Consider the following 18027-nt stretch of genomic DNA (forward strand, 5'->3'; position numbering starts at 1 on the left):
AATTCCATGTGGCAGTCAGTTTCCAGTTTGTGGGAGAAATGGATCAGAACACCTGAATGGGTAAATCTGAGAAGCACTGTGGCAATGATAGAATGGGAAATTCTTAAACTCCTCTTCCATGACTTGTTAAAGGGATGAGAAAAATGAGACATTGTTTTGTTATGGTTTGCAGAAATAAAGCTCCAAGACTACCTGTTTGGGAGATTTTCAAAGACCAGTATTGATCTCCTGGGGCAGCAACTTACCTGCAGGTTATAATAAGAGTGGAGCTGTAGTTCCACAAGCAGGGTTATTTGTCCATCATTCAGGAAATGTGTAGAATGCAAATGTTTTCAGTGTGCCTCTCCTTTCCTTACAGTTGCTGAGAATTCCAGCTGTGTTTATGACTTCAGGATTTGGGGCAGGGCTTTAGCATTTCCTGGCTTAAGGTTCTCCAGGATTTTGAGATAACTTTGGAGAAGAGGTATCTTCCTCCTGAACCACATCAACTTTATCTCTTTCTATATGCCTTTCTCTCCTCCTAAAGGACACTAATTAGGCATCCATACCCAGAACTATGGAGTGTTTTCTTTTTGAAAGTGAACAGCCTGAATAGTGCTCTATGAGGCATGTGGAACCGAATACCAAAGAGCTAGATATTAACTATCATTGACAATGATTTGGAGAATATTATGTTTCCTAGAAAAGTGAAGATTTATCATTCATTTTATCATTGCTTTTCTCTTCCAGGCACTGGCTTGAAGCATATTAGATGATATTTCTTTTGTATTACGTGTATTTATTGAAAACTACTTGCTGAATGAAAGAACATATACATTTTAAAGCAATCTGTAAATCATTGCCAGGGGTAGAATTTTCATTGCCTTGTAATAATTTGGGTGGAACTCAAAAATTATTTAGCAAAGTACTAAAAAGTATTTAGCAAAGAAAGTATAATGATGCACAATTGTTCTGTTAAATATTTTCTATTATAATATAGGATTATCTACATTTGCTAAATCATACTGCTCAAAGACTACCAAACTAAAAATCTACTAAAGAATTTAAATGTTTTGATTGATTAACTAACTTTTAATGTACTTCATTATTTGGAGTTTACAGAAAAATTGATGGGAGGTACAGAAATTTTCCATATAGCCCCAGTATTCACACTTCCTATTGGCAAAATGGAGCTTGGAAGTGTAAGTTTTTTTCTAATCACAGACCAAAACCAACTAAAACCAACCAAATGAACGAAATATTTCTTAATACCAGCATATTTCTTTTCCATTGGTTTAACTTTTGAATAATTCTCCCCAGGATCCAATTAGAGACAATTACACATGCTATACTGACCCAAGAGGAGGAAAAAAATAGGCATGGGGCAGAGTAGATGAATATATTTATAGACTATGCTTCCCCAAAATTGGAAAGGAAATGAAGACAACAGTTACTAAAAAGAAATATTTTCTGATAAGAAAAGACTGACCTATAACATCTCAGCCATGCCAGGAGGACCAGAGCAAAGTTATCCCCCAGATCCCTCTTCAGTGTCCCATTCAGAGAGAATGAAAGGAGGGTGGTAGAATATCATCAAATGAAGGGACTTCTGTTCAGAAGCAAAGAGGGACTTAACGGGAGTATTTTGACTAGACTCTCATTTGTAGTTGTTTTGAGATGCAGAAATTTGTAGGTGTTGGATTTCCAACATGCTTCTCATTCCCCTCCCTTTACAGTGATTTTGGACTCCTCTCTCCCCTTAAATGTAGCACACATCTCTATTTTTTTGATGTGATGAGCAGTGAGAAAAGGGAAATGAATCTAATTCTTGCCTGGCAGATTTTTGATGCCTTTTAATTTTAACCTTGCTACATTTGGATGATTTATGATTTTTTAGAGCTGCCCCTGTTGAGTTGCGGAAAAATATAGCTTACCTCACGAATATGTTTTATTGCTGTGCTATCATATCTATTACAAAACTTCCTCCTGCACACGAGCTGCTGAGTCACCTGTTCTTAACTAAGAGATGAAAGCCATAAAATCGACTTAAAGATGCTGTGCCCAAAGTGGGAGGGCGGGGTGTTCAACGGCACAGGAGAAATCAACAGGATGTATACAGAAAGTTTACGTCTCTCTTTATTCTTGTTCTCTTTATAATAAATGATGGTTTATTCTAGCAACCATCACCCCTTCGATAGTTAAAAGTTTAGTAAGTAGTACTTAAGCAATTAAAGAACACGAAGGATTCAGCAGATATTTGTTCATTGGGACTCAGTGGAAATATTTCAACGTAACCAACAGACACTAGATACAAGCATTAAATGTATTGGATTACACCATTTGATTTATAACTTCCTGGTTAGCAGGGTATTGTTTTAAAATATATACTGCACCACTGTGTAATGGAGCCATGTGTACTTTATTGTCTAGCAGACACATTTTTTTTTCCCTGTGGAGTCGGCTGTGGAAAGAGCATGTTGCTACAGCCCAATAGGTTAGTGTGCTGAGAAGGAAAATTCTTGTACCAGGGTCACCCATAACCAGTCTTTCCAAAGAAAAAAAATATTAAAACGATACACCGAGGTGGTATTGTTGGTGATGATATGTTTTTAACAATAAAGCAGAAAAAAAATGCATTACACTGACTTCTTCCTGCTCCAAAACCTCGATCCACAGACAGCGTTGGGAATGGTACTGGCCGGAGAGTGAACTGGGGATGGGGATATCCACAGGTAGGAGATGGGAGGATTCCAGGATACTGGGCACTTTCTAGTGTTGGCACAGGGATGGCACTGACAACAGCTGCAAAATAAAAACATTAGTTATTTAAAAATTCCTGTGTATCCACCTAGTCTATATCAAAGAAAAAGGGATATTATTTACAAAATTTGAAGCCATCAAGCCAAGGTATAGCCTCCATGGATTCAATGGCAGTCTCTTAATTCTTCCTATAAACTTCCTTCTTTCATATGAAAGACTTATTTTAAAACACTCTATTATGGTGATCCTCCTTTCAGTTTAAAATTATTCATTGTTCTGAGGAAATAATTGTTATACTAGAGGTGCCTCAATACTCCACTCTTTGTATTCCAGTTATTTTGTTGTTTGTTTTAGTCTTTTTTCCAAGGAGAAACATGGAACAAGATGTATTAGGCTCTGACAAAGGGAATATAAGTTGTATAGTGAGTTTAGCAGGTGTTGGGAATTATAATTTAATCCTGTAAATGAATGCATTGCTGTCAAGAGGCAAACTTCACAGATAAACACAAGCACACACTCTCAGTATCCATAACCAGGGTTTATCTTTAAATAAAATCTTTCTAACACTCAAAGACATACAGATGAGTGCACACTATTTAAAAGTAACTGAATGTTACCTGTGCATACCAACAGGGTGGTTATACTGGCTAAAAACCACAGAAAAACCCTTGTGCAATGTTTTTGATATTTAGATAGCTTTGCTCAATATTATTATTCAAATGTTACTGATCTTTATTATTTTATGAGATTTTTTTACAATTTTAGTAAACTTTAATTTATATCATTTGATAATCACCTTATAAAATGATGAGTATTCTTTGTCTATTGTTAACAAAACATGTTCTTTAAGCCAACTATTGAAATGGTTAGTTTGAATGGTATATTCTTGTCTATGATGTCAAACTTGCCTTCCTTTTATAAATGATTACTTAAATTCTAATGCCATATCTGGGTTCAGTATACATATGGCTTTTAATTTCCCATGGGAATTTTTTAAATCATATTCTTCATTTTATTAATAATATCATTTTGTAGAAATGATTTTAATAAGCTACTGTACTGCACAACTAAACAGAAAACATTTTTAGTTCTTTTTATAATTGCTTCATTATTCTCAGTATAATTTAATACTGATTTGTGAAAATCAGTGAAAAAATGACAAAAACTTTTATCAAAGAGCAAGATAAAACCAGATGGAAGTCCAAGTGATTACAACATAAATAAAAAAAGGAAATTATAATTTTGCTATCTTTGTGTTGTTCAAAGTATAGTAGCAACATAAGCCTATTTTTCTGTTGAGTAATAAAGAGAAGTTGCTAGAGTACTTGTATTTTTGATATTTGAACTCTTTGGAGAATTTTGATGCCATTATTTGTATTATTTCATGTCCTGGAATGAGTAGTTATCATAGTAGTACTTGTAATAATAACAACAGTAAAAACATAATGAAAGTATTTGTGAAAAAACAGATGTAAATAGTATTTTATCTGATTTTTATGCAGTTAAAAATGTTAGTGTGTGAAAAAGTTAATTTAGTTCTTTTCAAAATATGGTATATTGATCAAGTAACCACATGCTACTGTTGCAGTGATCATTTCCTTATATATGAACCACACCCATCCCACCAACTGCACATATCTTCTAAGCAATATTATTAAACTATTATAATACTAGCAATTATTTTATGAGCCAATATTGAACACCCCCATTTGGAAAAAGAGATTTCTAAGAGTCTTCTGGAATAAGGACAAATAGATATGGACAAATAAATAAAAAAAATCTACAATTCATAGAATCTTCATAGAGGAAATGATACAACCAGAGAGACTGAAATTAGGTTACAACCTTGAGACCTTAATGGCTAAAGGAAGTTTACTTTTCATTTAGGCTGCTGACTATGGTACAAAGGCACTGAGAACAATAAAAGTTTCGAAAGATAATATTTTTTAGTATTTTCACATGTCAAAAATGCTTGTTGTCTTATTTCCTGGTGTAGATTAATATATCCAGTAAATGACAGCTTTTGTTTTAAGGTATTTTGATCTCTGACTCATGTTTTTATTTAAAAGATTTTTAAAGATTTATTGCATTCTGTATGTGTTTGTATCTTTGTGTGAATATGTTTGCATGACTGTGAGTGCTCACAGAGGCCATAGAGTCAGACTTTACTTGAGATGTAGTTACAGACTTTTGGTAGTCAACGATGTGCATGTTGAAAGCTGAGCTTGGGTCCTTCCCAAGACATGTACAAGTTTTTAACTGATGATCTGTCTCACCATTCTCTGTGGTTTATTCTTGAAGGGACCAAAAGCTGCTGGCATTTACTTGTAAGATAACTGGCACAAAAATTATTATCCTAGTGAGAACCTGGAGACCCACACCTGTAATGCCAGGTACTCAGGAAGTTGAGATTGGAGGACTTTCAGTTCTAGGCCAGTCTGGACTATGGAATGATACCAAAATCACCTTAGGAAACTTAGTGAAACCTTGTTTCAAAATAATGAAGAGAGGGCTGGGATATATGGTCTTGTGATAGTGTGCTTATCTAGCATGAAGACATCCCTGGGTTAAATCCTCAGTAGCTTTGAGGTATATGTGTGAGGAGACAATCATATGAGCCTAAAAATAGCTTGAATAAAATATTATTTACTGCTATTTCTTTCATTATTTTACCACAAGACATTAGTTTTCTTACACAGGAGCATTTTTGCACTTGCGCATACACATGTATGTATATACCTACATACTCCCACACATGAGTTTTTCCGCATTCATTACACTGCTGTGTTTATGTACAACAGCTCAAAGAACAATACTATCTTTCAGTTTCAATAAATCACAGCTCTGTGGCCAAATATGACTAGAAGTCTCTTCTGACATAGCTTGCTGGCAATTGAACTTATATCTGACACTGCTGCACAGAGAGTTTTCAAGAAGAAATTCCATCAACAAACAAATACATAGCTCCACGAACTAACATGGTGGCATTTGGAAACTTTTACAACCATCTTTAAAATGTCATCACTAAGTGCAACCTACAGGAACTCTAAGGTGTACACCAAATTTAATGCTGTAAATTTTAAGAACTAAGTCCTCTCTAGATATTTCTCAACGTGAGGTATGACAGAACTGAGATAGAGAAAATGTAACAATAAAAATAATGGTATGTTCGAGTTAAGGAGCAGCAATGAAACTGTTTCTCATGCTGCCTCTTTTTATGGCAAGGTTTCTACAATGACCTATATATATTTTGGAACATTGAAACATTTCACGTGGCTTGCCTTGCTAATAAATATTCATACCTATTTCAGATGTTCAGATATCAATTGATAAGAAAGTATCACAGATGTATTGATTGTTAATTTATAGCACATGTATATGTTAATGTATATTAATACTAATTAATATATATTAATATAGATGTCTGTTTTAATTCATGTTTGTACCTGAAGGGCTTATGACACTGTACGATTTTGAGAGTAGAAGGAAAGGTGTTTTCCCAGTGGGAAAGAGAAGAGGGAGGGGAAACTGAAGTCAGTGTATAAAAGAAATGAAAAATGCTATTTATATAAAATAAAAATAAATAAGAAACAAAACCCAGAGCTTTTGTGGTCTTATGTATACCATCTGCTTCAAACCAAACCCCTTTGAAATCCTCGCCCTTTCTACTCTGAAAGTTTATAGAAGAAAATGAATAGGCATTGGCTACACAGATAGTCACATGCTGTTGAGAATACAGTTTTCCAGAGATGTAAAGCAAAATTTTCCCTCCAACCAAATGGAGCTGCTTACCTATTCTCTCCTTCTTGAGCCTGATCTGCATAAAATATTACTGGTGCTAGAGTTCACAAGGCCTGCTCCAGCCTTGCATCTAAAGGGTAATCCCAATCAATTTCTCCCTTACTGTAGTCTCACAGTACTCAGCTGTGCTGCTATTCTTGCAGAGAATCTTCACTGACATTCTCCTTTTGTCCTCTCTAATGTCTCTACATTAACAGGCTGATCTCTGGAAAAGCCAGCACATGACACTTTTTAATCCTGTAAACTTATTAGAAAATTATACCTAACCCTTCAAATTTATTGCTATAATTACTTCAATGGCAGTAAAAATGACATTTAATACTATCTTAGCTACTATAAAAATTGTCCCCTACATCTTATGGGCAGGAGACAGAATATCTGAACTGTTCACTCTGTTCTCTTATTGTCATCAGTGGCCTTTAGCTAAGAATTGTTTGGGTGTGGAGACTAACTGTAAAAATTATTTTTCAAACAAGAAGTATAATCTTTGGTGAATAAGTAGACTTTGTTCACCCATAAAATTAAAAGCAATTCTCTCTAAATTTTTCAAAACTCAAACACAACATCCGATTAAATTATGTTTTGTCTAATAGGTAATACTGCCTATAACCATACTATAGGTGGTTTTAATGATAAGTCTTCCTATTCAGCTTAAATATTTAAATATTTGGTTTCCAATTACAGGTCTGTTTGGGGAGGTTGAAGAACAACATAGGAACAACATAGGAATTGGATCCTCACTGGAGGAAATATGTCATACAGATGAAAGCTCATAGCCTTGTAACTCCTTAAGTGTCCTCTCAGCTCACTGTTCCAGTAGCTTCTCTCTAGAACCTTAAGCAAAACAAATAAACAAACAAAAAACAACTCTTTCTTCTAAGCTCACTTGAGTAATTCTGTTCTATAATAGTAAATTATAACTAACAAATATGGTAAAAATGTGAAGAAGAAATAAAAGTAATCCCAGAAAAAATAAGATTTCCTAAGCAGAACAGCAAATGTCTGATATATGTCTACAAAATGGACTGATGCTATAGCTTTGGTTTATCTAAAACTTGGTAACAGAGTTTAGACCTAATTAAATCCAAGTAAATGCAAAGAGGCCACTGGCAAATTCACATACTATACTGAGAATATTCATAGTTTGCCATGTTCTGAATTACAAATTTTAACATTATAAGGTTATTTACTATTTTTGTCAATCACAATGGATGGAAATAGAATATTTTATTTAGCAGTTGCTTATGAATTATTCTGAAATTGACTATGGTCACATATTGAAATAAAGTTTTTTGTTGGATATAATTTCGCCAATGTTCAAGCAATAACTAATAATTTAATGTGACAGTATTTAAAAGAATCTGTATCCTATTGTGTCATTATTTCTTACTGTAGAATGAGCTACATTTGGAAAAACTGGGACATGCCAAGCATAGTGAGTCATAACTGTCTGAATTTAAATGCATTGTACTTGCCATCCAGTGTACGATAAAGAAAATCAACCAAAGACTTTTCATTGTCTCCTACCGTCATTCATAAACTCCCTTCACTACTGACTGCTCTTGGCAGGTCTAAGACCATACATAACTTTATTTGTTTTTACACTTTACATAAAACGACCCATACAGATCTGTTAGATTTCTCTTTTACCTTGTTATGTCTTTGAAATGCTCCATATAGTCTTCTCACTTAGTTGACTCATTTTATGATGGCATGTTATTGTGTGATATGAATATACTATAGTACATTTGTTCATGGTAACAGAGATGTACTACAACTGGATATAGCCTTTGGTAAGTATAGTATGTACTTATTTAAAACTAGATTGTAGTCTAGAATGGGATAATTGGGCCAGGATTTCCTAAGAAAATCTTAAAGTAGTTAGTAGATTGAAAGTGGGTATATGAAATACTAGAAAATTAAAATAATAATAGAAAAACCAGTTGTTGATCATTGTGGATTGGTCCTACCAATGTGGACTAAAATAATACAAATAAGGCAAGATTAGTTATATTATGCAGACAGAAACTAGCTGAGAGTATGTAGCAGACACCATTAGATAAAATGAGCATTGGACTGGTATCCTCCTTAATTCCCATGATTATACCTGATATTATACTTTCAAAAGCTATTTAAAACAAAGAAAAAAGTTTAAAAGAGGTGGATAAGGGCAAGCATGAAATACATCTTTATCTACGAAGAAGCAGTATACACTAGAGATTCAGAGTGTGTGCTGCCTTATTCTGGCGAAAGGCTCTTAAACAGTCCAAGACTTTTTCCCCTGTGTGCAGCCAGGGCATTCTCATTCCAATTTGATACTGTGAGAATTGAATGAAATTGTGAATGACAATCAAAAGTTCTCAACATTTACTAATTTCACTTTATCTTCCTTTTAAAATCTATTTTTTCAAAGTCAGAAAGAATTTCAACTACCTTTAGTACACTGGAACATTTGTCAGGTATTCTCTATTCCTGACACACATGAACCTTCAAACACAAATCTGATGCAAACACAAAGGGGACATATTTAATTCACACACACACACACACACACACACACACACACACACACACACACACACACACATATATATATCATTCATTTGACAAATATTTAGTGAGCACCCATTTTTGCAAGGTACTAAGTTGTACAATGTGTGAATATGAAGATGAATTGGCTACATTGCCTCACTGTCATGAAATAATTCACAAACTGTTAAAGAAGAGAAAATTTTGACTTGAATATCTAAGCATATAAAGTAGTATTCTATGTACTAAATGCCACAGTGTGTTTTAAACACTGTTATTCCAGTGAAAAGAGTGAGCCATCATTTCTAAAAGAAGTAAGTGACTTGAAAGGTATTCATCAAATCATCCATATCTGCTCTGGTATTTGAAACACATAAAATTTTGTTGGGTGTAACTCTCTATCATTATTCTAAAAGCACAGAGGAAAGCTACACATTCATGGGAACCAGCAACCAGTCTTTTGTTATGAGAATTATGTCACCTGGCTTATGGACATAAGCCAACTGAGAGGAGCATTTTAGTTCAAGAGGCAGAGTTTTACTAGGGATGGACTAGACTGAGGAAGACGCAGGCCTAATTTGGAGGAGCACCAAGTGGTGGTGGATGTTAACAGTGGCTTATGACTCTGTTCAGCTTCCCAATTTATTCTTTCATATTTGTGCATGGATTCTGTTTGTTAATAAATGGTAAAGAAATCATTTATCTTTCTTCCTTGGCAAGAGCTGAAGATCTAGCAGTGAGAAACCAGATTTGATCTGATCTGATAATCTAATACCTTGATGAGTTTGTAATATTGTGTTTGGTTATATTGTTTGTTTGTTGGTTTACTGTGATGAAAAAATTCAATGGAATATGAAACATGTTGGATAGAGCACTAATATATGAGTCTAATGTCTAAAACCTCCTGAAGCATGGCTATGTTTTTAGAAGTAACATGTTCAGACAGAATTTCCCTACTAGCAAAACAGCAATTATATTCTCAGAAACAAGGCAGCTAAGTACAGTCTTAGTCTATGTAGTGAAAGGCATGTAAGAAAGAAGACAGTAGTTTGAGGGGTATTGCAGCTAGGAGAATAATAACAACTAGAACACTTAAATAAGAATTCTGACTCTAATTACTAGCTGTGTGAACTTGCTAGTTAATCTCTCTAATCCCTTACCTCTTGCCTCATTTCATTAGGCATAACAGTAGTACTCAGGGGCAAAACTTTACATTCATTATAAAGACAATATATATGACACACACACACCTATACACACACACACACACACACACACACACACACACAGAGAGAGAGAGAAAGAGAGAGAGAAAGAAATTGTATTAGCATATAAGGAAAAGGTATCAAGAGAAACAGACATACACAGAGAAAGAGACAGAAAGAGAGAGAGAGAGAGAGAGGGAGAGACAGAGAGAGGGAGAGAGAGAGAAAATCATCCATGTGAAAAAAATAACAAATGCTGTTGGTATGTACCTTTACCTAGTTCCTGAGATGGTGTATGCTGCTGCCTAACCACAGAGAGAAGGGTTACATGTTGTAGTGGATTCTCATATAGTTACATTTATTCTGGAGTAAGATGAGGTGATAAAGCTATTTTGGAACACTGCTGCTAGATAACTAACCACAAGATAAACAGCTAAAGTAGAGAGATAAATTTTAAGCATATTACAATAGACTATATAAAATGGTAGAATGAGTTTAACATCAAAGAAATAAAAGTGGGAAGAAAAGGTGAAGAAATCAGGCAAATAGAATGGATTGAGGAAGTGCATATAGGATGTAGTGATATATTGGACTTGGAATGTGAAAGAATCTGGATAAAGAAGCACAAGGTGACAGAACAACATCTTAGTGGTGAAGAACATTTGCTTCACAAATGTGAGGATCAGAGTCTGGAACACAGCACATGCATAACAGCCCTAGTGTCCAACAATCACCTGTAACTCCATATATGAGTTATCTACTGCCCCTTCTGGCCTCTGTGCATGCACACACAGAGGCAGATACACACATAAGTAAATGTTTTTAAAAACATCTAACATGAGATATAAGTATGAAACTTGCTACAAACCACAAGATCAAACAGTAATGATACAGTCATCTATCATGAGATAACTCAGAAGAATTAAGGATGCTCCTGATGGATGAAACCAGTGCAAAAGTTGTACCTGGTGTTATAATCTTGTGAATGAACTGGCTGTTTCTTGCTGTATATTCTTCTTGTAGCTTATCCCTTTCTGTAACAAACTTCGGATTTACTTCCCACAGTTCAGCACCATCTGATCAGTTACTGGGAACAAATTTCTCCCATGCATTGGGAGTTTTACTGATTACACTCCCTAGCTATGTGTAAATAGCTGTTTTCTGTTAACAGGTCCTAATTTACTGATTACATTCCTTATCTATGTGTGAGGCCTGTTTCCCACTATCCAGTCCTTGTTCCCCTCTCCATTGCAATTGGAGAGATCTGCCTTCTTGTGATTAACTTTATTGACAGACATTTGGTCAGTGTTTAGGGCCCAGGCAAAAGCACCTCATCTAAGACATTCCCAGATATCCAATGACATAGAATTACCACACAACCAAAGTTTTTGACTAATAGCTGCCTAGATAGATAGAAAAAATTACCCTGCCCTGGTTTTACCTTACTCTCAGATACAGAAATGATAACCTAAACTAACCCTGCACTAAAAGATTCTCAAACTTCTTGTTTTATTAACTCAATATTTTAGCTCAGAGATTTACTGTTCCTTCCTGTTTTCCCTGAGAAGATAAAGACAAAGTAAACTTTCCTGAAGCCTGTGCTGCCACTGAGGCCAGAGCATTGGAAGGCACCAGGTTTTGTTTCTTGTGCAAATGAAACACACCCTCTCTTTGACCTATATCCATGTCCCTCTACTCTGTCTGTGGGTGTCTTCTCTCTCTCTCTCTCTCTCTCTCTCTCTCTCTCTCTCTCTCTCGTGTGTGTGTGTGTGTTTCTCTCTTTCTGCCCCCTACTGCATATAGACATTTAAGCACATGCAGCTGAGAGTTGACTATTTGATGAGACAGCATAGATATACTGACAGCCTTAACTAATGTGGAGGTTTAAATGAAAACTATTCTCCAAAGAATCAGACATTAGAATACTGGGGCCCTAGTTGGTGGTGCTATTTGAGGAGTGTAGGGGGTCTGGCATTGCTTGAGGGAGCATTCACTTGGGATAGGCTTTGAGGGTTCACATATTCCTTATAGTTACAGTTTGCTATCTGCTTTGTGTGTGTCAATTGAGATGTGATCTCTCAGCTTTCTACTCTGGCCACCTAGCAACATTGTGGACTCTCCTCCTGGAACGATAAGCCCAAATAAACTCTTCCTTCTATAAATTGATTTTTTTTTCATGATGTATGATCATAACAAAAGAAAAGTAACAAAACAGCTACCATGGTTTCAGTAAAGAAGGAGTATTTAAAAAAAAGAATCAAAGCAAGCACCAGAAAGAAGACTATAAATATACATTTATATTTTCTGTGCAAATGAGTACTGGAGTTTGGGTTGGTGGGAAATAATATCCTGAGTGATTACTTAAAATAGGGTTTAGGCCAGAATGTAAATGTTTACTTGCTTACTTCAATGAACAGTAAAGAGGAGAATTGATGTGGGGCATGGGAAAGAGTTAAGCACAGGAGTGATTCACCTATGTGTGATGGGTAAGCAACATAATCTTCCTTCGGTAACATAAGCATGCCAACTGGGTTTGTCTTAACAAAAGTACCATTTTCTCAACACTTCTCTTTGTGGAGTGGCATAAGAATAAAGATGATGATGTTGATAATTATTACTACCATTCTCAGGTTTTGGTGTTGGTGACTGAAGCCAAACCTCTAAGGCTGTTAGGCAAACACTCTGGACAGCACCCTGAAGTGTTCAGAAATATTATTTTAACACTGGTATGAAGATACTGAACTCTGAAAAATCAGATTAATTATGACATTCATCTTGTTAAATGAAATAACAGACAATTGATGAAATGTAGAAGCACCTCCAGATAAATGCTAACCTGAAACTTGTCTTTGAATATTCCCAGAAGGCAACTGAGCATTGTTCTCCAGACACATTGAACTGATAGAACAGGGCACAAATTAGTGGGGTTCTTAATTTAATCATGGTTGATTATTTTTGTTTCTTTTTCATTTGATGTTTTTCTATCTTTTCAAGTGAATAATGGTGGGAAGGAGGAACAAAGTGGATGAGGTATAAAACAAACCTTGAGGACATATGGGAGATGGGTACAGAGGGATTGCAGAAGAGTTAATGAATTGGCAGTCTCATATGTATGGAAGAACTATTGGCAAGAAACAATAAAATAAGTGAGCAAAAAAAAAAAAAACTATTAATAAGGCATTAGAAGGAAAGATGATGGAAACTGACACTATGCATTGGTTTAGTGTGACATGGAATTGATGAATTGAGGTGGGAAGGAGCCAATATCACTGAAGGTACCATAAAGAACTAACAGTTCAGGGAATCAGATGGATTGTCTTCATGAAGAGTGTAATTACCAAGATTGATCATTGAGGTAATTGGAAAGGAAGTGATCCCCAGATGCTAATTTCTTCAGTGAATGTAGGAGGGAGACAGAAACCTCCAACAAGGGAGGTGACTGAGTGAATGTCTGATAACACTTGCTTTAATAAGGCTAGGTAGTGTACTCATGAAAACTGGCCACCTAAAGTAGGAAAAATTAAGCCGTGATAATGGTAGAATCAGATCAATAATATCAATGGACACTTCAGTTTTATAAAACAGAAGTTCATATTATTATAAGTAATTTCTTCAATTGTAACCATGTTTGTTTACACCAGTGATACAGAGATATAATTAGCAATGACATAACTGATAAGTATAAATGATATGGCTTGCATCACTCTTCAATTTTTCCTATTCCCCTGTAATAATCACATAAAAGATAATTATTTCTGATGATTTGATATTTACAGAAACAAGGCAAACTGAAAGCTTCCCCCCCCCCCCGATATTAACCAAATTATACTGACCAGGATTGTTGGACTGAGCCTCCATGGGGATCATGAGCTTTGCCCTGGTGGCTCGGCGAGCTGCAAGGGACCTCTCCAGAGTGGACATGGAGCTTCCTGCTTCCTCAGTGTCTTGACCTAAAAATAAAATTTAATGGAGATAAGAGCAATAGTAATAATCTCCAAAGAAATATATCTTCCTCTAAGTAAAGCATTCATATATGTAAACCATTTGATTTTATACTTAAAAGACTATCTACTTCATCAGAAAATCTCTTTGATTTGATAAATGTTTTCATCAGAATGGCATGATGTAATACCAAGATAAAAATATAAAGATCTAAGATGGAGATATCACTACACATGACATCAAGTATACCTTTTCAAAGGCACAGTTGCAAAAACTATGTGGTATGTGGTACTGGTGGAAAAAGAAATATGTAGAATAGAATGCAGGGCCCAGAAACAAAGCCACACAGTTACAGCCACATAACTCTCAACAAAAGTAGCAAGCATGTTTGCTAAGGGAAAATGGGTACATCCAAAAATCATTAATTCTGGAAAATATTTAAAAAGAAAGAATCTTTCCTCTGTAGAGAATTGATATCTAAAAGTTCAATAAAAAAGAAAAGGAATACAGGACTAAAAAATATTTAGAGGTAAAACTTTGCCAAAACTTAGCAACAGACATCATACATTTATATAATTAATACATTTAAGGTCCCTTATGGCTAGTCTTGGCAAGGATGGAGGAGCTTCTTGTTGGTTGAGTAGAATCCATACAGACTTGGGTTTGGTTCCTCCTACTGAAGCTGCCTAAGTACTTTCACACAGCAAATGACCCATGACTTTGCATGGAAAGCCCAGAGCTGATTTCCAATTGTATTAACTTGGGCAACGGAGGAATTCCACAAGTGTGGGTAAAGAACTCATACTTGTGCATCATCAAAGATGCAACATAGGTTATTTAGGAGCCCCTCCTCAGAGAAAAGTAGTCAAGAATTATAGGAGTCAATTTGAGTCATCTTTTTCATCATGACATCTTTCTCTCATGTGACCAAAGAATGGAAAGGCAGGGCTCTGAGGGCTATTTCTTAACTGTTACTCAAAAGTCAATGTGTTAGAATCATGGATACCAGCTAGTGGGACTACTGAGATATGAGGGAGCAGTCAGAAAGATGTTAGGTGGTTCAAAGCATTACAGGGGATCTTGAGAAGTCACTCTCTCCTTGTGTTGCATTGTCTTACCTTTGTGTCTGGCATTAAGTAAGCCAGGATCATCTACCATGTATTCCCACTATGATAGTGTTTTCATGGGCCCAAAGCAACAGGGCAGGCTAACATGGATCAAAAGCCCTGAAACTGTAAGCTGGAATAACCTTTAGTCTTTATAGCTCAATTATTCAGGTATTTTCAATATAATACTGGAAACCTGACTAACAAACAGGGAAACACATAAAGGTGATTCTAGAACAGACTGTGACTCTTCTGCCCCATTTTAGCATTCTAATCTGCTTGATGATCCTAGAAGATATAAAGAACAGGTTATAAACACAGTCTCCATATTCAAAAATCTAGTTAGAAATGATGAAAGAGAACCTTTAAATTCTAGATTATAGTTTTCAATATGGCCAGGCTGCCTTTGAATCTGTTCAATATGACATTTAAGGACTAGGAGAACATTTAACCTGTGCTTGAAAATCAGTGACTAAAATATTTGTTTTAGAAATTTTGAAACCATTTGCACATTCATTTAAAATATTTCATCTAGTTTTAAAAGAGAGGTTCTGCATTTAGCAACCACATTGCAGTGTTGATTTTATGTGCTTTTGTACTTCCAGTAAACAATCAGAAAATACCATGACCTCCAGAAATCAGCCTATTTTAGAACACCTTATTGAATACTTAGTGATCCCTGGATATCATTTATTATGCTTCAGTCTTGAGCAATTGGCATTTCTTCATTTAGTTCTGTATACCAACAGCTTTAAAGTGACATTATCCAGTGAGAGATCACATAATAATGTGACTGGAGATGACAGTTGAGGAGATGACAGTTGATCTCCATGGTAATGAATACCAAAATAATGATACTTTTCATTCTTCAGGTGTTTTTAATGTAATTTTTTAAACAATGGATCAATAACAAATTTAGAATAAATTCTTAATACCCCACCACAATTGAGAAGTGGAAAACGTATGGCTAGTCTCAAACTTCATTGCCTTAACAGTACTTTTGTGAGAATATAATTACCTGAATGTGAGGCACTTTTGCTTCCCATCTGGGTTTCTGACTGGCTGTGGCTAACTGGTGTGAGGTCTTGGCAACTCTGGATGGGGGAGTCCCTTCCCGCAGGATCAGTTCCTGAAGGCTTCTCAATATTTTTCATTTCCATTTCTTCATGATGTATCCAAAGATCTGGAGGTCTGAGGTCCTTTTGACTGCCCTTCCTCTTGCTCACACTATGGGTGGCCCGTTTTCTATGTGACAAAGTGAGAGAGCAGGTGTGAGTCCTTCTCTCCAATGGTGCTTCCTCTCTTTCCTTTGTCAGTTCAGGTTGGTAGCAGAGCAAAGAAACAAAAGGACTCCCAGGAGTAATCAGACGAAGCCCCAAAATTGGCAGACTTGTCTTGGCTGTCTTTTCTCTTTTCCCCCTGCACCTCAGCACTTTTCTAGGAGATGCTGAGCTGAATCCCTAGGGTCCCAGCAGCTTGCCAGAAGCCATTCTCCAGCTTCAGCAGCTGGAGATTCATGCACAAGGTGACAATGGGTTAGAGGGAGCCATATGCCAATCTTTGGAGGTGGGCATAAGGTACCTGACTGCAACATCTGTTTCACAGATAAATGAAGGAGTAGCTTTGAAAGGGCAGATAGAAATAAAAAGGTTGGAATTTGTGCCAACAGCTGAGATCAGAGCTTAGAAGAAAGTCTCTACCTCAGCTGTAGGATTTAATGTGCAATTGGGATCCTTGCTATTTGGAAACAAAAGGCCTCATGAGGACATTCCTAGATGAATAAAACACTCCCTTGGAGTCATGTCTGGATCCAAACACAGTGAGAGTTGTCTTGAAAATTAGAAGAGAAAGAACGGAATCTTCTCTGGAAATGTAATTCAAATCTCTCTTACTTGGTACAGTAAGATTTTAACTACCGCCTCCCCCTTTTTCAGTGATAATCACATCTCAAGGTTACTGAGAGTCAAATGCTATCTGTGTACAAAAAAAAGAGTAGCACAGTGCTTATACATTAACCATTTGCACCAATAGCAGGCAATCCACAAAACCATATCCCACAGGCCAGATCTGCCCCTACCTGTCTTGTAATCATATAAATAAAATTTTATTGAGATGTGGGGCATTCCTTTGCCTGTGCACTGCAGTAACACAACTGGGGATCTGTTTTGGAAGCTATATGTTGAAAATCTTAAACTGGGCTCACTGTTAACATCAGAACTTCTTTCAACTGTGTTTTCTAATTTAGTAAATGTTAATCTCTACTTATAAAAACATAAATGAAACAGAATGCAAATACCTAAAATCTGGCTCGGATTGAAACCCTTAAAAGTCCCTAAAAAATATGTACATTCCTCTTTTCTCATTTAAAAAGTGACCCTTTTATTAAGTAAATGGCTTTCAATATTTGTTAAATGACCAAGACAAATTAATCTTTGTGTGTGTTTGTGTTTGTGTGTGTGTGTGTGTGTGTGTGCATGGAGGCCAAAAGTTAACTTTTGTTGTCATTCATACAAAACAGCCTACCACATTTTGAATTAGGGTCCCAGAAATCACTAATTAAGCTAGGCTGGCTTGCCAACAAGCTCCAAATATCTGTCCATCTCTACACTCTCAGACCTTGACATACAATGCCTGGGTTTACAATAGTATTAAGGATCCAACTCAAGACCTCATTTCTGTCCATTGCAAGCACATTACTGAATAAG

General features: G+C 35.9%; 1 protein-coding gene across 1 annotated transcript in view; it reads right to left on the minus strand.

Moving 5' to 3' along the window:
- Dcc (DCC netrin 1 receptor) overlaps positions 1-18027 on the minus strand; it is a 538940-nt gene that overhangs the window by 37455 nt on the left and 483458 nt on the right. The window contains exons 23-25 of the mRNA XM_051201201.1: positions 16341-16567; positions 14108-14224; positions 2626-2781 (exon numbers count right to left, since the gene is read on the minus strand). Coding sequence (XP_051057158.1) covers positions 2626-2781; positions 14108-14224; positions 16341-16567 — 500 coding nt within the window. The remainder of the gene's footprint in view (positions 1-2625; positions 2782-14107; positions 14225-16340; positions 16568-18027) is intronic.

Source organism: Phodopus roborovskii, unplaced genomic scaffold, assembly GCF_943737965.1.
Source record: "Phodopus roborovskii unplaced genomic scaffold, PHOROB, whole genome shotgun sequence".
In the NCBI taxonomy this organism is placed as follows: domain Eukaryota; kingdom Metazoa; phylum Chordata; class Mammalia; order Rodentia; family Cricetidae; genus Phodopus; species Phodopus roborovskii.